The sequence below is a fragment of the Columba livia genome, chromosome 1 (genome assembly GCF_036013475.1).
Source record: "Columba livia isolate bColLiv1 breed racing homer chromosome 1, bColLiv1.pat.W.v2, whole genome shotgun sequence".
NCBI lineage: Eukaryota > Metazoa > Chordata > Aves > Columbiformes > Columbidae > Columba > Columba livia.
In genome coordinates this window covers 55,242,767-55,263,042 of record NC_088602.1, presented here as the reverse complement: position 1 = coordinate 55,263,042, position 20,276 = coordinate 55,242,767, and the positions used below count along the sequence as shown (strand labels likewise).

Here is a 20,276-nt window from a genome sequence, read left to right as displayed (position 1 = left end):
ATCAGTGCAGTCACTGAAACCCAGTAAGTCTTCGGTTTTTATGTGTTTTTGCATAGAACTCCACCATTCAGTTCAGAGGAAGAAGTAGATGAAGATGATATTAAGCAGTCTTACATATCACCAGAATTATTGGAAAAGCTGTCAAAAACATCAAGCAGCAACGTCAGCGCTTTTCAGAAGATTCCTGCCAAAAGCAATATGGATGGGATGGAGGAAAGTGAAATTGAAGAAACTGGAACACCTGCCAAAACTTCAAAAGGTTTTTTTCTCTACTTTTGTATATGCATGTTTTAATAGCTGTGCATGATTTTGCATTTGCTGGCGATATTTCTGTGTTACAAAACACGATGAAGGCAGCCTTGAGTGTATATATATATTTGTGTGCACTTTATATGTTTGCTAATATGTTTATATTAATATATTACTTAGAGATGTAAGTTCAAACTAGATGTGTATCATGCTGTTTTATATAAATGCAGAAAAAGAGACAGTCTGTGGCTCGGAGAGACTTCTGTCTAATACATTTTTTCTCAGCCTTTAACTTATTTTTACTTTGTGGGAGATTTCTAGATGGTTTACAGTAAAGCCCTTTACTTGTGAATGGAAACTGTCAATATAACTTTTTTGTGAACTTTAGGAGCAGTTATTCAAAAACTGACTGAACAAGTTGGAAAGAGCCTTTCTAACCATGGAAATAAGAACAAACCAGCTGGAGGGGTTAATGTTGCACAGGCATTTATTAAGAAAGAAGAGGTGCAAGAACTGAAGGTATCACTTCTAATAGCCATTGTTATTTCATTAAGTAATTGAACTAGATATATGTCTTTTTTTTTTTATGCTGAAACTATCTTGATGCATTGAAGAACTCAAAGACGGTTTTGGAGTTATAGCCTTGTAGTCTTTTTGGGTACGTCTGCACTGGTGTATGGAAAAGCACTAGCAAGTGAGTGAGCTGTGGCAAGTGACCTCTTCATCCACACTTCTTATCAGCTTACGCCATGACTATTTTGGGTCACTACAGGTAGCCCAAAGTTTGGGAACAATCGGTATCATTTTTATCTTCGATTCTAGCAGTATAGAGAGAGCCCTTCTTTACTTGCTTTCCTAATAACTTGTTTGGACGAAGGAAAAAAATGAGTTTGCTTGTCTAATATTTTAAAATATTTTTATTTCTAGAGCTTTATCTGATATGGAACTTTTACATACCTTTTAGTGAGGGGACAAATTCCATTACTGAGTATGGTCTTTGTTCTGCTGCATCTGTTTACAATCCTATACTGTTTTCAGACTACATCAGAGACCTCACTGGTGTCTGTCCATTGAGTATGGCATGTGTTCACAATCAGAACACTAACACAACTTATTCTTTGCCCCTCAGGCTCCTAAAGTCCCAGTCTTCCCCTTAGTTTAGAGTTCTATAGTTGTTAATGACTTTTATATGAATTGATCTTTTCCTGAACATTTTTTTTTTAAAATCCCAAAAGTTACTCAAAACCAAAAGTCAGCAGCGGATAGTGCTATTCATTTCAGTTTTAGTAGTTGCTATTAGATCAAAGTAGACATCCAAATACTAGTTCTAGCATTCAAGAAAATATTTTTTCACTAAATAAACAAATAATAATTACTGAAAATCCTGTTATCCATATTGAAACTGATACCTTGGGTCTTCCTGAGTAACATATGAATCTGAAGTTTATCACTCCTACCAGAAGAATGAAGTCCCTCCCATTGTGAGAGAAGGTCAGGTTCAAGACCACCAGAGGAACCTAACATAAATACGTCCCTGGGACGTGACAAGATGCCACCCAGGGTCCTGAGGGAATTGGCGGATGTAGTTGTTAAGCCAGTTCTCATCATATTTGAAAAGTCATGGCATTCAGAAGTCCCTCAATGAAAAAAAGGGAAACATCAAACCCATTTTTAAAAAGGGGAACCCTGGGAACTACCGACCTGTCGGCCTCACCTCTGTGCCTGTTAAGATCGTGGAACAGATCCTCCTGGCAGATATGCCAAACACACAGAAAACAGGGAGGCGATTAGAGACAAACAACATGGCTTCACCAAGGGCAAATTGTGCCTGACTAATCTAGTGGCCTTCCGTGGTGGAGAGACTGCATCAGTGGACCAGGGAAGAGCTACAGATGTCATTTACTTGGACTCTGTAAGGCATTTGGTACTGTCCCCTGCAACATTCTTACCTCTAAATTGGAGACACACGGGTTTGATAGATGGACTGTTAGATTGATAAATGAACTGGCTGGATGGCCACATCCAGGGAGTTACACTTGATGGCTCAATATCCAAGTGGAAACCAGGAACGAGTGGTGTCCCTAAAGGGTCTGTTCTGGGACCATTGCTGCTCACCAATCTTTATTAATGACATAGTGGTATCGAGCACACCCCCAGGAAGTCTGTGAATGACACCAAGCTGAGTGGTGCAGTTGACATGCCTGAGGGACAGGATGCCATCTAGAAGGACCCAGACAAGCTCAAAGTGGGCCAAGGTGAACCTCGTGAAGTTCAACAAGGCCAAGTGCAAGGTCCTGCACCTAGGTCAGGGGAATCCTCAATATCAGTACAGTCACAGAGGATGAAGGGATTGAACGCAGCAGAGAAGGACTTGGGGGTACTGGTGGATGAAAAACAGGACATGAGCCAGCAACGTGCACTTGCAGCCCCGAAATCAAATAATATCCTGGGCTGTATCAAAAGCAGTGTGGCCAGCAGGTCAAGGGAGATGATTCTGCCCCTCTGCTCCGCTCTGGTAAGACCCCAGCTGGAGTCCTGTGTCCAGCTCTGGAGCCCTCAGCACAGGAAAGACATGAACCTGTTGGAGAGGGGTCGGAGGAGGCCACAGAAATTACTAGAGGGCTGGAACAGCTCTGCTGTGAGGACAGGCTGAGGGAGTTGGGGTTGTTCAGCCTGGAGAAGAGAAGGTTCTGGGAAGACCTTATTGCGGCCTTTCAGTACTTAAAAGGGGCCTATAAGAAAGATGGGGACAGACTTTTAAGCAGGGCCTATAGTGACAGCACATGGGGCAGTTGTTTTAAGCTGAGAGTAGATTTAGATTAGATAGAAGGACGAAATACTTCCCCATGAGGGTGGTGAGGCACTGGAACAGGCTGCCCGGAGAAGCTGTGGATGCCCCATCCCTGGGAGTGTTCCAGGCCAGGCAGGACAGGCCTTTAAGCAACCTGGTCTAGTGGAAGGTGTCCCTGCCCTCGGCAGTGGGGTTGGACTAGGTGATCTCTAAAGTTCCTTTCTAACCCAAACCATTCCATCATTCCATGAAAAATATTTTTGCTATAATTCATTTAGAAAACACAGTGCCCCTGATGTATTAACACAGTGGCGTGTCGCTGTATGAGCATGGTGAGGTTGAAATGAGTTTATGAACCCAGGGCAGGCGTTGCTACTTTATTTCTGGAATCTTTACAGAACAACAACACCATCTTGTATTCTTGCTAATTATGTGTACATGTGCATAGATTCACGTCCATAGTTGTATGTTTAAATGTAGGCATATAGATCAAGTTCATTCTTTAAATATTAGGAGGGATTTTCAAAGGTGTCCAAAGACGTAAGTGGAAAATACCACTGGATTAACGGTTTATCAGAAAATCCAAATATATTTGTTAGCTTAAATACAATGATAGGACAAGGGGTAATGGGATCAAGCTGGAACACAAGAGGTTCCGCTTAAATTTGAGAAAAAACTTTTTCTCAGTGCGGGTGACAGAGCACTGGAACAGGCTGCCCAGGGGGGTTGTGGAGTCTCCTTCTCTGGAGACATTCAAAACCCACCTGGACATGTTCCTGTGCGACCTCACTTAGGTGTTCCTGCTCCAGCAGGGGGATTGGACTAGATGATCTTTTGAGGTCCCTTCCAATCCCAATCATACTGTGATACTGTGATACTAATAGCTTGAATACTTAGAGCTGCTAATGGTTGTTCTCAAAACCCACAATACCATAAAACCTTTGTAAGGCATCCCATTGTCATATGTATTATAAAGGTCATGTTTTAAGGAAGTTACTTCAGAAACATTTTAGAGAAAATTAATTTTGTGCTTACCTGAAGCTGTATTACCTGAGTTCACCTGTACCAGACATTGTTTGGATGATGGTATTTCTTTGGAGTAAATTTTTGAGTTAATAAAACAGCTTAGCAGTTTTGATTGGTGCTGTGTATTTACACTTGATCAAAACTGAATTATCTTTGAAATTGACATTTTTCTCTGAATTTTGTACTTTAAAAATCAGTTGGGACTTAGTGAATGTTTGAGGAAATGTCATCCAGCATTTCTCAGTATATGTGACTGACTTTCCCATTACCACGCCCTCCAAATGCACATCATTTAAAACAGCAAAACGTTGAATCCTGGTATGTTAATAACACAGCACACTGAGCAGATCTGTCAGCTTTTGAAAAACGGTTTGCAATGTTCAAATTGGATTATGTTGCAAGATAGAGTATTACTGCCGTCTCTTCCTTCTTTCGAGACACACGACACGTTCGTATTTGTTGATTTTTCTCTAGTATGTACATACCTTACATTGTTTTCTGATAGCATCTGAATCTTTCTTCTGTGCGATAGAAGCACCTTCTGTATCTTCCTGTAACACTGAGAGACTCCAGTGAAGGAAGATTGTAGCTTTGTGAGAAACCATCTTTGACTTTCCCCAGCTAAGCTCTCTAATAATGGCTCGATTCCATTGAGCCACATCTGATTGACGAACAGGGAACTGCTGTCGCTTTTCCTTCAAAAGCTGAATGATGATATTTAGTTCTCAGGTAGATGAGAGAAGAAAGATCAGGACACACTGCCTTAGGTTCATCTGTTTGACGTGACTCTCATTTTGGGAGCTTATTGTGCAGATCCACCACTTTATTAAAATAAGCTTGTACATGCTGACAGTGAGTTGTAAGAAGAACACATATTTTAACTTTGAGCACCATGTGATTTTTCTAAACCTTTGTTATTTTTCTTAAAAAATAAATGATTTTAAACTGAAAAGGCCTTTGTTGCAAAATTGAATTTTTCTAGAGTGAATATAGAATGCTTATATAGCAAACTAAACTGCCAACTTGCATGATGATGTCATGTCTCTATTTTCGTGTAACTAATATACATTCTAATGCTTAAAGGACTTTCTCATTGGAATAGCTAATATCCCAGAAAAGACAATCCTTTTTTAAGTTAGACGTGTGGTACCCAAAACCATAGATTTCTGCCAGTTATGAAAAAACCCCAAACCAACACTTTTAGCTTTGGAACTATAATAGTGGGTTATTATAATTTAGGTAATTGAATTATACAGACTTTAAAGTTGTGGGGATAGATGTCATACCAGGTATGTGCCAGTGCATTGAGGTTATAGGAGAACTCAGCACAACTTGAGCAGACAGAGGAAAAATGCGTCTTTTTTCTTCTCCCTGTTAGTTCACAGAAGCTGATGAAGATGATTGGGATATATCATCAGTAGAAGACTTTCTATTGACGAAAGATAAGGCTCAGAAGCCACTGACGGTTCATAAAAATGAGTCAAATGCTCCTGCTGTGGTACAGGCGTGGGGTCTTCCCAAGAGAAATGCACCAAAGGAAGAAGGTAACATTCATACTGCTATGTATGAGCCTTAAGCGACTGACACACCTAAAGGAGAGCTCAAGTATATTGTATTACAAATTGCAATTCAATGTATGGTATTTTGTAAGAAAAGAACAAGTAAGAAAAACTGTGTGCTTGGTTCTATGGCATATAAATATCATGTATGATGCTTTTGATACAAACAAGTAAACAACACACACACAAATACACAGGGGTGACAAGAAACTTAAATTTGACATTTCAAAACATATAGTACTATCAGGCTTCAGCCTCATCTTAAAGATTTATCATCAAGGAATTTTTTTTTAATCCCTTCTCAGATTTAAGGGAGGTGGGAAACTTTCTTCCTTTGTCTTGAGAATAAGAATCAAATTTCAGGTTTGTTCAAGAAATCTGAGTGACCTACCAGGCTGAGATAAATATTTGAGGTACTGGTAATCACTGCAGTCTTACATAGAACTTATACAGTAGTTTCTAGCCCTCACATTTCAATATACTTCAAGGTTAAAGCTGTGTCAGTTATATAAAGATACTTCAGGTTATTGTTAAAGTAATGTTGACACTGACTGCTTGGGCTGTGCGTTGTGTTCTGTGACAGAAACAGCCTCCCAGTTATCAACACTTGTAATTTCCTCACTGGTTGAAATTCTGGACTTCCTGAAGTCCACAGGTGTTTGCTCACATAGCACGTAATTTTCTCCCATAGATAAATACAAAGTAAAAATAGCCCCAAAATATGATTAATAATTGTTAATAATATGTTTTATGTTCTTTTAACAGTCCTGCAAGAAGCTGAGAATACAAGCACGTTAAAAAGCAGCTTAGTCACTGTAACAGATTGGAGCGATTCTTCGGATGTATAATTGCTGCACTCCTGATGGGAGGCGCTGCTGTCTGGGTCTGTTTCCCTTGAAAATGTAGTTGAAAACATCAAGTGTTTTCTCTTCATTTCTCATGCAGGTCATGTAATAAGAAGGAAAACTTTGTACAGAGCTCCTGTGTCTTTCAGTCCTGAATTTGAAACAAGAATATTCATATGCACATTACTGGCCATGTCTGTTTGGAAATTGAGAGTTAATTCCTCTTTCTCGTGAACTTAGTGGTGAAAATCTCTTTGATTTCATTGAGGTGAAGATCTTGCCTCTAATGTTTACATTAAAGATTGAAACTGGTCTTGCAAGAAAGCCTGTTAAGCAATGAACAGAGTTTACTCCAGAGTATTACTTTTTAAATTTTTAGATGCATATTTTCTTGGTTTTTTTATCATAAACTTTATATAGAATTGTGAACATTTTAAATAAAATATTTCCATCTATGAAAATGCTACATTTCTAACATGGTATACAATAAACACCAAATGAAAAGAAAAACAGGCCTTAGCTTTAAAACTAGTTATGAAATGCCTCCTATTTTGGGAAGGTTTTGTTGTTTTATTTTAAATTAGACTCGAGTCTTGGTTAACATAAAAGCACAAAAACTGGAAAAAATAAGCAAATGTCAAGCTAAGGTGAGGAAAATACTGACTTGCCATTGCACAAATACTTTCATGTTTCTGTTTCGTCCATATTGGCTGCCTTCTTAAAAAAAAAACAATGGTGCTTTCACTTCAGTGAAATACAAAAATAAAGTAACAGAAAAAGATCCTTGAATGGCTTTGTAGTTTTGTTGTATTTTAGATGGTATCAGATGCAAAACCTTTTCTGTCATACTGTGCCGAGAAATAAATAGGATTATTCATTTTTTATATTTATGTCTTTCTCCCAAAATAAGCAATGTATTGAAATTCTAGGGGTCCATCAGTTCAAACTTCAAGACAGACCCGAGTGTGTGACTTATTTTCAGGTCTCAGCCTAGAGAGCATTTTGTGGTTATTCATAATCTCTGATCTCATTTATTGACTCATTGTACAAATATTCCCTCAAAAGCCGTCACATTTCTATGGGCAGGTACATGAAATTTTTTAAAAAAGCTAGCTGAATTTTTGAACTGGTGTAACTAATTCAGGATTATCTAAAATAGCGCTGGTAAGCACTGCCTGCTTTTATTTGGCCAGCCCTTCAGGAATGGCACTGGCAGGGCAGTGACCCAGGGGTTTGGAGCCACTCTAGAGCCAAAGGTGTCACGGCCACCCTACCCAGGCAGAGGGGACACAAACAACCCCCAAATCCCATGCTTATTTTCATTTCTTGTTCCTATGGCATTGAATTGACCCAGTACCACATTTGTCCACCCCGGCAATGGGATGAGGCAAGAGCCTGGTGATTGCCACTGACTGTCGTCTGGCCCCGCAGTTGCCGTGTGCTCTGCAATTCCAGTGTCACTGCTCATCAGTGGTGAGATATTTTTCATACTAACCTGCACAGGGAAGGGCTGTTTTGTCCAGTACTGAACCCATTTCAGAAACAGTTGCAATCACAGAATAGTTCGGTTTGGAGGGGACCTTCAAAGGTCATCTAGTCCAACCCCCCTGCAATGAGCAGGGACATCTTCAACTAGATCAGGTTACTCAGAGCCCCGTCCAGCCTGGCCTGGAATGTCTCCAGGGATGGGACATCTACCACCTCTCTGGGCAACCCGGGACAGTGTTTCACCAACCTCACTGCAATGATGCGTTGTGGTCAATATCGTGTGATGTTGTTCCCATAAGCAACTGACACACTGATTTGGTAAATACCCCATTTATTTTTTCTCCAGAAAGCAACATCAGCTCATGATTTCCAGATATAAACTTTACAATACCAATATCAATCTTAAAATAGTATGTACTAAAATTTACATCAATATGTAAAAAGCTGCAAGTTAATGTTTTAAAAAGTCATTGTCTTAGTGGTAATTACATTGGATTGGGGGGAAATCACTCTGAATGAAACGTACAAACACTTTTATAATGCCTTGAATCTTCCAACAGTACAATTAAACATAAGCATTCTTGTCAAAGTGCTTTGGTGGGGTTTTGTCTGGGACACTGTTTTGGACCTTTGTACGAGAAGACATCACAGATGTGGCTCCATTATATGCATACCCCCTCCTGAAAAGGAAAGAGAATCAACCATTCACAGCTCATCCCACAGACAGGTTAACATCCCTGTATCCAAGCATCATAGCAATATAAAACTAGAAGAAATGTATAGGAACTTGCTTACAAATCTCATGGGAGGGGGCAGGGGGGCACCTTCCTTCCCTGAGTGGTCTCCTTCTGGTTTGAGATTCCCCCTCCAGCATCTCTCTTTGCAATTCACTTTTCTATAACAGCGAATCTCTTGTTCACAACTAAGTAAATTAGGGCCCAATCATGAAATATTAAGGCTCTGGCAGATCCTAGGTGAACAGTTACTCCCTCCAGCTGTGCCTCTTCATTATGACCCCTCTCCTGCTGCTGGATGTCCTGCTGCTGCCACCGCTGCCCTTCACCTCTCTCACTTGTCATCTCACAATTTGGGATTAAATAAATTTGCCTATTCACACCTGTAAAGTTACCCGACCACTTTTCCTACATCAGCGAATGCCTTTTTTTTTTTCCCAGCTGCAGTAAATTTACAAAGTATATATAACACAAGTACTTGTTCCGAATCAATAGCTTTTCTTAATTACATTAATGATGGAAAGAGCATTATCCTTAAATCCCATTATTTTATTTCATCCACACAATCGTTTTGTGAGCCTCACCACAAAGCGTTTTGGAAAAGTAGTCAAACCACGTACGTATAGCGGGTACAAATGCACTAGCATTGATTTCTTTCAATAAGCACAACTTGTGTTTTACCTTGGAGAATTACTGTTTTCAGCTATGGAGAAGCAGAATATACTGCCACCAATTATGCAGAGCGAAGCTCCAGCCCATCCAATGAACAAAGCTGCTCCTAATTCATACCTACAGGAAGTTAACAAATGGGTTTAACACAAGAGAGCATGGATTTTAAAGTATTTTTTTCAGAATAAAATAACTCAATTTTATTTTTTCCTTAATAAATTTCCATTGACATACACATTATTCATCATAAAATCAGCAGCTCTGCCATTCACCCATGTTCTTCGCATTATTTTACTCATAGGAGGCAGACTCTGTCCCTGCCTATCCCCTCCACGCAGCCAGCCAGGGTGCCTGGTTTTTCTGCCACCCCTCCTGGATTGCTTGGCTCTGGGGTTACATAATTTTTTGACCCATTTACAGTGCACAGTGCTTGTCCCCTTGGACCATCTTGGGTTTGTTCCCACTGGCTCCCAAGCTAAACCGGGTCTTTCACTGAAGTTGGCGAGTAGAGCTGCTGCCTACAGCTCTTCTTTACTGTCCCCTCTGGCCCCCAGGATCTCTCTCCCTCCTTATCCACACTCCAGCCTGCTTAAAACATGAGGGTTTTGTACATATGTATATAGAATCCTAGAATGGTTTGGGTTGGAAGGAACCTTAAAGATCATGTAGTTCCAAGCCCTCCCTGCCATGGGCAGGGACACCTTCCACTAGACCAGGTTGCTCAAAGCCCCATCCAGCCTGGCCTGGAACACCCCCAGGGATGGGGCATCCACAGCCTCTCTGGGCAGCCTGTTCCAGTGCCTCACCACCCTCGTGGGGAAGAATTTCTTCCTTATACCCAATCTAAATCTCCCCTCCTTCAGTTTAAAGCCATTACAATCCAGGACAATGCAAAATAATTTGACAAACAACCTTTCTAAAGGACTCTGACTAATTGACCAATATATTTGAATTTTCTGAAAATATATATTCTGCATTCAGAGTAAACACAGGCGTATTCTTCATAAAAAATAGAGTTGCTGAATGCTTGTTTTGCTTTTTAAACGGAAATGTAGGAAGATAATTGTTGGAACTTTCATTACGTTTTTCCTATGCTCTATGTTCCGTAAAGTGATTTTTCGAAGGTTTTTAAAATGTTGGTTACGTTTTTCCTTTGTCTTCTAAATAATGAAATAATACGGATGGCTATGTTCTTAGCACTCAGACTCCCGTGTTCCTTCTGCATCTCTACAGCTCTGCCCTTTTCTCTCCTGAATTGCAACAGTACTAATTCATAAAATAAAAAATGCAATATATACATAAGCAGGGGCAATATATGCATCTGCAGATATGCACATACATGCACACACATGCAGATGTACATGTGTGCACACACGCCCATGTGCATGTGCTGGCAACTTTCTGCGCCTCTAGTGCCCGTGGCTGGATTCAGGTTACAAGACATCGCTCCCAGCCCTGGGGCACAGCTCCAGCTCACCGGCCATGGTCCTCCTATGGCAGTCACCATTTGTTTGCAGCCAGAAACTGCTCAGTTTGGCTCCGAGAGGAGATGGTGGTGCTTGAGGAGCATTATCACAACAGCAGTAAGTGAAGGAAAAGGAGGGCATGGGGAAGAGATTCTTCTCCTCCCTGCTCAGTGATCTGAGCTCTGGAGCTCCAAGACAAGCAGTAAGTCTCGGCTGCCACTTTTCTCCCTTCTCCAGCTCTTTGTCTGAGGTGCTGCTCTTTAAAACCCTTTTGAGATGACCTGCATTAGCCCGCAGGCCCGAGAATCTCCAGAGCCACACATTCCTCACTATTAGGATGGACTGTGTCTCCTGCTCTGGCTTCCCAGCTCCAGTTCCTCCTTGGGGAAGCCTTTATCACCTCCTGACGCTTCAGATCCTGCGTTGAAAGCACAGGCCCCAGTGCCCAGCCAGCCCCCGTCATGGGGCAGGTGGCTCTGCTGTTCAGGCCTTGGTTACCAAATTTGTTTGTTCTAAGCTCTGGTGAGGCAGCTGAATGAAAGCCTCATTAGTTGACAGCCTGCCTGGACAAATTAAAGATTTTGTAGTTGCTTCCATGTGAACTGCTGGAGAGAGTCCAGCACAGGGCAACAAAGATGATGAAGGGAGTGGAGCATCTCCCTTATGAGGAAAGGCTGAGGGAGCTGGGGCTCTTTAGTTTGGAGGAGACTGAGGGGTGACCTCATTAATGTTTATAAATATATAAAGGGTGAGTGTCACGAGGATGGAACCAGGCTCTTCTTGGTGAGTCAGCGGTAGGACAAGGGGCAATGGGTTCAAACTGGAACACAAAAGGTTCCACTTAAATTTAAGAAGAAATTTCTTCATGGCGAGGGTGCCAGAGCACAGGAACAGGCTGCCCAGGGAGGTTGTGGAGTCTCCTTCTCTGAAGACATTCAAAACCCACCTGGACACGTTCCTGTGTAACCTCATCTATGTGTTCCTGCTCCAGCAGGAGGATTGGACTAGATGATCTTTCGAGGTCCCTTCCAGCCCCTAAAATTCTGTGATTCTGTGAACAGATCCTAATTTAGCATTAGCTGAAATACTCAACCGAAACCACCTATAGCCTGCTCTGCAAAACTTGTGTCTTTACAAAGATGACACTGTGGAAACACTGAAAAATTGACAGTGAGCCCAGACAACCAGAAAATGGCGCAGCAACTCCTATAATACATCACAAGGGGTAAGTGTTGGCTGGAGACCAAAAAAAATGCTTTTTCAGGTTTTCTTGAGATTGTACCCAGGGGTAAAGCACAGATTTAAAAAAAATAATAATAAAAAGTCACACAGGGAGAAAAAGCCACACGTAGAATATTGATGCTTGGGCATTTGCCTGGATGCTATGGACACACACCCAGATTTGAGATGGACGTGCAGGTTCAAATAATTTCTGACTCAGAGACTTACTGCCAAAAAAGAGATGGAACCTTTAGAGGACACTTGGTGAGGGTTTGCACCTGTCTCTTCATGGCCCTACTAGTGCTCTAACTCCTAGGCTGCTTTTTCATTTTATGTTCACATCATCCTAAGTGGAGTTTTTATTCATCATCCCTTGCTAAAAAAATATCAGACTCCCTCAAACGTTCTCCATACTCAGTGTGGGACTTAGGCACCCAAGCCCCAAATTAAACTGCTGGAAACCATAGCTCAGCTGCCTTTCACCCTGGAAAACTCTACACCCAGCTCCTTTTGACTTCAAAATCTGCCAAACTTGTAAAGCTTTAATTCTAACTATGCTCACATTTCCAACCATGTGCTACAGTTTTCACAAGACATGAGCAGTTTTCTGGCTGTTCAAGGACTGGGGGTTGTCAGAGTTCAGCAGATCTCTATGTCAGAGTTCATCACCTAGGATCCCATTATAGTCAACATGCAAGAAATACAAGCAAATTACACTTCTAAAATATTAATCGCACCCTCAAGGATCCTGTTTTAATGAGCTCTAAATGCAGATCAAAATGGACCGAGGCCCAGAAAGGCTGTTGCTTTAAGAACTTAATCACCAAGACCATTTGCCTAGAAAGCGGGAAACACAAGTTCGTTGCCACATTTGCTGCTAACATTAGTCAGTTGGCCAGAAGCTAATGTGAGGGAGATAAGGAGACCATTTATCCTCCTGAAGCTCTGCAGTTGTACAGAAAAGAAATCAAGATTGCATTGGGTTTAATTGTCTAGAAAAGGATCACCTGACCATTGCCTACTGGTGGGGAAAGAAGACATGGGGTCCAGCCTTTGTTCTCGTGACTATTTGTACTTTTAAGGCAACATCTATTACTATAATATGTATAAACAGATTGTGTGAATATGGATCCTTCTCTGGTGACTGCCACACCGCCAGGTTAATGAGTTGCAGAACTGGCCTAATTGGTCTTTCCTCCACATGTTTAAACAGGTAGAAGACTTATTGATTTACACTGGTGCTTATGAAGAAAACTTCAAATTTTCCATTGTATAACCTGTGTATGGCTCCCTGTTTTTTATCCAATCTACCTTTTCAGCATTTAAGAAGCCAACTCTAATGTCCCAAAAAATCCAGTACATAAAAAAACTCTTACCATATGAAAAAATGCTCAAATACATTGGTACCTCCAAGAGACAAAAAAAAAAAAAAAAGGAGAGAAAGAAAGACTTGAAAGGCTTTTTTTAGAAGAAATTTCTGCATTTGCTGCTTTTGCCTTCCCTGGGAAGGGAAATACACTCTTCTGTTCTTATAATTCTTGGTGCAAGAACTAAAGCAGCCACTCTCCTAAGTCTGTGGCTGCATATCCACCAGCTCCAATCAGTGAAATGAATCTGCTGAAGGATCATTTAGAGATTTCTGGCAGCTCGGGGAGGAGCGGGACATTGATGAAGGGGCTAGAGGTGATGACTGCTGAAGACTAAGAGAATTCAGCTGCAGAGAACTGAAAGCCACCTTCAACTATGCTCACCAAGCAGGCCAAGAGCAGATTTTGTACCATAATCCAGGGAGGCAGAACTCAATGAAATGAAAAAAAGTATAAGATCAGTATAGAAGAATAATATTCTAGTTGTTACATACATTAGGACCATGAAACAAACTCCCAGTCAAACCAGTGGAAGTTTCATTAGCCAACTGGATGTAAGCATACATAGAGGGCATACCTTCCGAATGGATCTACACAACTACTCAAGGGAAATACACATTTTTAATGTCTAATTCTTACAGTCCTTGGAAACTGAAAAATAGATTCAAATGTCACAACAGGACAGTGGAAAGAGGAACTGTGTGAATGGAGCACAATCCATTCAGAGACAAGAAAGATGAAGGTAAACAATTCCCTACAAAAAAAGAACAGGGAGTTAGATAATTTGGATAAATTAACCCCATTCATCAGTAAAAATGATCACGATTACAGAGTTCAAATTGTGGCAAGGAACAATAAGTATAGACTGTGAGAAGGTTTTTTTAAACTAAATGTAGTAATGTGACAAAATGGTTTTCTTAAGAGAACCTGTAGGAACATCAGCAAGACAGCAAAGCAGAACAACAGGTTTTCTCCTATTAATATTAGAGGTGTCTGAAGAAAAATGAAATCCATCTTGGCTGCAAGCACCGAGGTGTCCCATGCTGTCCCAAAAACTCTGCACGTGTTATTATGTAGGGTGAAACAATTCCTTTGGAGCTCTTTCAAATTGTCAATACAAACTGTTGCATTTTAGGCATCCAGCCTCAGATTTCTTCCTAAATAAGGCAAGTTTCAGGGTGTCCCCATGGTGGCCTCTGCCATTCCTCAGTTCACAGAATCACAGAATGTTAGGGATTGGAAGGGACCTCAAAAGATCATCTAGTCCAATCCCCCTGCTGGAGCAGGAACACCTAGATGAGGTTACACAGGAACGTGTCCAGGTGGGTTTTGAATGTCTTCAGAGAGGGAGACTCCACAACCCCCCTGGGCAGCCTGTTCCAGTGCTCTGGCACCCTCACTGAGAAGAAGTTTCTTCTCAAATTTAAGTGGAACCTCTTGTGTTCCAGTTTGAACCCATTGCCCCTTGTCCTACCGCTGACTGTCACCAAGAAGAGCCTGGCTCCATCCTCATGACACCCACCCTTTATATATTTATAAACATTAATGAGGTCGCCCCTCAGTCTCCTCCAAGCTAAAGAGACCCAGCTCCCTCAGCCTTTCCTCATAAGGGAGATGCTCCGCTCCCTTAATCATCTTCGTTGTCCTGCTCTCTCCAGCAGTTCCCTGTCCTTCTTGAACTGAGGGGCCCAGAACTGGACACAATATTCCCGTTCACAAATTCCTCAATACATAAATTCATTCCTCAGTACATAAATTCAAACTAGAAGTCTCTTCAGCTTTAGGCAGGTCTCTGATTCCTCCTGCACCCATATATATATTCAGGGTGCTTCTTTCAAATGCAGAAGGCTGTAGGGAAATTGTGATGGCTGAGATGATGTTTAGCATCTTGTGTCATTCACTTCCCGTTAACGGTACCTCAAGCCTGTTTTTGATGCTGCCAAAATAACTTCAGGGTTGAAACCCAAAGCAGCACCCTCTCTCTGTGAAGAGCCAATGCAAAATTTCCACAACATACCCACAAAGCACATTAAATGCTTCTGAAATGCATTTCAAAGAAAGAGTTCAGAGCAGGCAATGGAACACATTACTCCAACATATTTTACATTGGTTGAGAAAGGACTTGAATGCCACCCTTAGCTCAATCTGACCCAAGGTCACTGAATGAGCTACAGTGTGCGCAATCCAAATACAACTTCTGGCTCTCCTCTCGGCCTTTATCTTTGTAGTTACGATTATGTGTGCAAGCAGTTGAGCTATGTTGGTTGTTCAGGAAAAGAAAAAAAAAAGAGGTAATACCTGCAAAAGGTATTTTACTGCCTTTATTTCAATATTTAAACTGAACTTCCTACTTTCTCGCAGTAAAACTCCACTATGAAGTCTGCCTGCTCTTTTGCAGCAGAACAGCATAAGAATACAGTGTAGGAAAGAGACTTCTGGCAACAACCATGGTATTTTTCACCAGGAACAGTAAGCCTGATGAATTATTAACTTCTGGCTATATAGCCAGGCTACATTTTCTTCACAGTACCTCACATCTTTGTTTCTTCTGGAGGCCTTTGGATCCTGTCCTCACTGTATCAAACAAGCAGAAACTATAGCAGAATTATGGAGGAAATCTTATATGAACTTGTTTTCAAGACAGCAGAAACAGTGTCAGCCCTACTGCAAACATGGATCCAGTTAATATTATTTATTCAGACTATTTTCTTTCTACCAAGAAGAAACAGAAAGGCTCAGACTCCTTACTGAGCCCTTAATTGCATCTCACGGAAATTTATACCCAATGCTTCACACATTTTGGAATCACCACCAAGAAAACTTTGAAGTTCTTGCATTTGAAGATAACTTTACATTACGTAAGAAGCCAAAACAAGAAAGTCTGTAATGGTATAATTTACAGCCAATGTTTTCAGACTTGATGGATAAGACATGAATCCAAAATCTAAGCACTGGTTCACGAACTGCTGCCTTTGTAGGTCCTGAGAACCTGCACAGCTTTAAAGGGAGTTTTTAGGGATGCTCATTATCTTTGATACAGATCCTGCAATTCTATAAACACTCCCTTAAATTTCATTGCATGTACAGTCAAAGCATTTATGTTAGTGCTTGTACGATTACTGGTTATAATAAGGTTTAGGATCCAAATTTCAGTCATCTGTATTTGAAGATCTGTCAGCAAAACGTCCACAGACCCTGCCAAAAACCTGTCTTCAAGAGGAGTCAACATTGTGCTGTGCTCAACACCTTTATGGAAACCACCTTCTAGCAAAATCTTAAGGAAATCATTTTCTTCCTTCCCTGTTGAATTATGCACCTAATGAGTGCCTCTGTCTTGCAAAATCCCTTTGCTACATCTCTCACATAAATGCAAGCTTTCCTCCTATTTGCTCTGCAGCAAGCGGTGCAGAACCCTGCTGAGCTATGATAAGCCCGGGAAACAAAAATGACAGAGCAATCACTGTGTGGTGAGGTGTCAGTTTGTCATATTTCAGCACATGGTTATTACAGTTGGAAAATACAATTAAATAAAACTGCAGCCCACTCTCCTCCTCTGCCCGACAGGAGAAGCTCCTGCTCTCTGTTTAAACGGGTTCTGGTGCGCAGTAGGGAACTCAAGGTCTACTTCTTTGAAAGATTTATGGGTATAGGAAAGTACTTACTTTTGTGCAACAAAAGTAGGATCAAAGAACTCAGACGTAATCCTGTTTGCATACAGGGAACAACTAGTCATAGAGCACAAACCTGAAAAGCATAAGACAAACCATTCAGTGGAGCCAGCAGAAGACCTTTGGGCTTGACCTTGAAGCCAATGAAGTCATGGAAAACTGTGTGTGAATTTGTGAGAATAAAGAAGCAGCTCTGGTATGACTTCAGCTACCCAAACTTAAAGAAATAAGGTATATTTACCAGAGAGTATGAAAATCAGTCCAGCTAAACAAGCTATTTTTGCTTTGGTCTGATCAGAGCCTCCAACTTTTGTGCACTTCATCCCGACCAGTCCAAAAACAGCTCCAAAGAAGCCCAGGCAGACAGCGGAGATCATCAGTCCTCTGCAGGCTTGGATGTAACCTGCAGTGAGAAAGAGTAAGGCTGACATGAGAACTGGAACCAGAAGGGGTTTTGCTCTAGCTCCCCTCCCTCTGCATTAGGCATTCACTGTAGCAAACTGAACCAGACTTTGGCTGGAGTAATGTCACCCTACCATTGAGTGCATTCTCCTAGGTGACGTATGACCTTCACAGGGCATCATCACCTCAGCCCAGCCCACAAGAATCAGACTATAGTATCCAGGGCTGCCAAAAGTACACCTGTGGCATTGGGTACAGTATGTGAAAAAAGTTGTATCCAGGAGGTTTTGAAGAGCAACTCCAAGTGGTCTCTGCAGCGGCTGTCACAGGTTGCAGAGCTGCTCTATGCACACAAAGCAAGTCTTACATGTCAGTCTTGTTGTGCGTGTGTGTTGCGGGTGCAATACGACGGCAGCAGATGGGCAGCGCTGACCCTGGGTGGAGTCCTGAGCCTGCCTGGACGTGCCACTGATTCGATTTAGAGCCAAGACAGCCCTCATTCTGCAAGAAAGTCAAATATGCGTTCAGCTTCATGGACAGCAGGAACCCTTTGAGGTAAACTTCTGCCATGCTTAAGCCTGGACCAGTGTGGCTGGGTTTAGCCACAGGCGATTCTGCTGAGATGGCTGAGGCTGCTCTGAGCGGGACCTCCCAGAGGCAGGGCGTTCCAACAGGACAACCTGTTGGCCTCTTGTGCCTTCCGAGAACATCTTGGAATGGAAAGACTGCGATAATCCTGTATCACTGCTTACAGGGTGGAACACAGCAATCTTACACAGGTGAATAACCATGACAAGATGCTTTTCTTCATAGCCTCTTGTTACATCTCATTTAAAATGACAATGTGCTTCCACTATTAGGGTATTCATTCTTTTCGCTTTGATCTCCAGTGGGTGGAAATGTTGAGAGCTAAACCACATTTTCACTGCCTATTACAGCAAATTTTACATAATAACAGATAAAAAAAAAAACCAACCCTGCATAAAAGTCTAAGTATATATGTATATAAAACCAGGACACGTAATAAAAATATAAGGCAGCAGATTCAAAACAAAAGGTGTGCCCATTTATCCAACCAAGTTGTGGAACTCCTTTCCACAGGGTACCTAAATGCTAAAGGTTTGCAGAGATTCAGAAAGAGATTGGATATATTCCTTAAAGAGAAACCTGTGTCTGGCTGGCAGGTCCTTTAGCTGGAGATGGCTATCACTGATGTTTGGCCACCTTCTGCTCTCCTTACTGCCACCCACTTTGGCCACTGCTGGAGGCACATCAGCTCCAGGATGACTGCTTCGTGTTTGAACAATACTTCTTAAAAACTCATTGATTCACAGCTTGGTGGAACAAGCAGCACACAAGAAGCAATTTGTGCCACCTAACACTCTATCAGGCCTACGGAATTTAGGTGCCGTGCTGCACATCTGCGAACATAACCTACTGCCATTTATTGACATCTGTTGGCATGCATGGAGACTTCTTGCATTTGCACCATGCTTCTGTAACCCTTCTGCTAAAGAAACACAATAGTCAATGAAATAACTGCAACTGTCGTGCGCCTCTCATGTTGGAATGTAAGAGAGAGAGAGTCATTTGTGCCTGTTGAAGTGTCTATCATTATAGATAGGTAAATTAAGACTGAACTATAGGGTAGACTCCTATGGTAGAAGGATGAGCTGCCCTCTGGAGAAACCTCCTTTTCTCCATTCATGATAAACGAAGCAGAGAGCCCAGGGTGACTCACAGGGAACAGCCAGATTACGGTTACCTATAATCAGGTGAGATGATCATCCTTCTCATCCAGCTGGGCAGAGTAAAATTACACAACACTGTACTCCCAAATAGTTTGGTTCAAACTCAGGTAACAGGTAGACCCCTGCTTTTGAGTCAAATCCCTTGTTCTTACTCCTATTTTTTCACCTGGGCAAAACTCAAGCAATGTCTGTAGGAAAAGGGCTTCACAAAGATTTCAAAAGGTGGATCTTAGTTTATAAAACTCAAGTCTGAAGAAAGTGGTCTTGCTTTGTTATTTTTTGCCATAGGCATGGAAAAGTTGGCTTTTACTACTTTTGATGATGTGTAATGCATTTCTTGTAGCAGACAGGTAAAGCAGGAGATGAAAACTGGCAAGGAAGCTATTATTTTTGACAGGTCCAATTTATTGACACTGTTAGTAGCTAATTGACACATTAAAGTGCTGAACCATGAACATATTTACCCAGAGGTCCTCTAAACTTTTATTTATGTCTGAACCTCCTAGGAGAAACAGTAAATATTCACCTCAAACAAAATAACCAGCATATGATGGAACCACATGGCTGAAATTCAGCTGTTCCTGAAGGTCACTACACAGTTTTAGAATAGGTAGAGGGTAGTGAGACAGCAAGAAATAATTAACTCACTCAGAAATCATTTTCAATTATAAACAGCGTGAGCTGGAGGACTGCTCAGTTCTGCAGAATGAATAACCTTCCTCATTAAATATTTCACTCAATTAGGCAGGCCAGCCACAGCGGAACTTGTTTCAGTTCACCACAGCAAACATCCAACCAGCACACCTTCTAAAAACAAAATATATGAAAAAATTTCACAATATCTACACCAGTAACATAAAAGAGCAGAAGACTCTGCCAGTCCGGAGCATTGGGAAGCCTGAAAGTGTGAAACTAATCTTTTCACCAAATCCAGCCTTCTATTGCTTGTACCCTATGTTAAAACTTTGTATGGCATTTGGCTGTAAAGTAATTTAACTTTTTCTTTGCTCCCTAGAAAGCAAGAACATTACATTGCTCAC

General features: G+C 41.4%; 2 protein-coding genes across 6 annotated transcripts in view; one reads left to right on the top strand and one right to left on the bottom strand.

Annotated features, from left to right (window-relative positions):
* DZIP1 (DAZ interacting zinc finger protein 1) overlaps positions 1 to 7,251 on the top strand; it is a 41,091-nt gene extending 33,840 nt beyond the window's left edge. For all 3 annotated transcript variants that reach the window (XM_065057018.1, XM_065057003.1, XM_065057008.1), the window contains 4 exons: positions 57 to 259; positions 638 to 768; positions 5,445 to 5,610; positions 6,391 to 7,251. In XM_065057018.1, the coding sequence (XP_064913090.1) occupies positions 57 to 259; positions 638 to 768; positions 5,445 to 5,610; positions 6,391 to 6,473 (583 nt within the window). In that variant the 3' untranslated portion in view covers positions 6,474 to 7,251. The remainder of the gene's footprint in view (positions 1 to 56; positions 260 to 637; positions 769 to 5,444; positions 5,611 to 6,390) is intronic.
* A 1,021-nt stretch (positions 7,252 to 8,272) lies between these two features.
* The window catches only part of CLDN10 (claudin 10), a 61,576-nt gene continuing 49,572 nt past the window's right edge, over positions 8,273 to 20,276 (bottom strand). For 2 of the 3 annotated variants that reach the window (XM_005505856.4, XM_065057034.1), the window contains exons 2-5: positions 17,325 to 17,486; positions 17,078 to 17,159; positions 9,374 to 9,481; positions 8,273 to 8,638 (exon numbers count right to left, since the gene is read on the bottom strand). In XM_005505856.4, the coding sequence (XP_005505913.2) occupies positions 8,524 to 8,638; positions 9,374 to 9,481; positions 17,078 to 17,159; positions 17,325 to 17,486 (467 nt within the window). In that variant the 3' untranslated portion in view covers positions 8,273 to 8,523. Of the gene's footprint in view, positions 8,639 to 9,373; positions 9,482 to 17,077; positions 17,160 to 17,324; positions 17,487 to 17,852; positions 18,379 to 20,276 lie in introns of those variants that run through there. The other variant, XM_065057049.1, reaches the window with a different exon arrangement.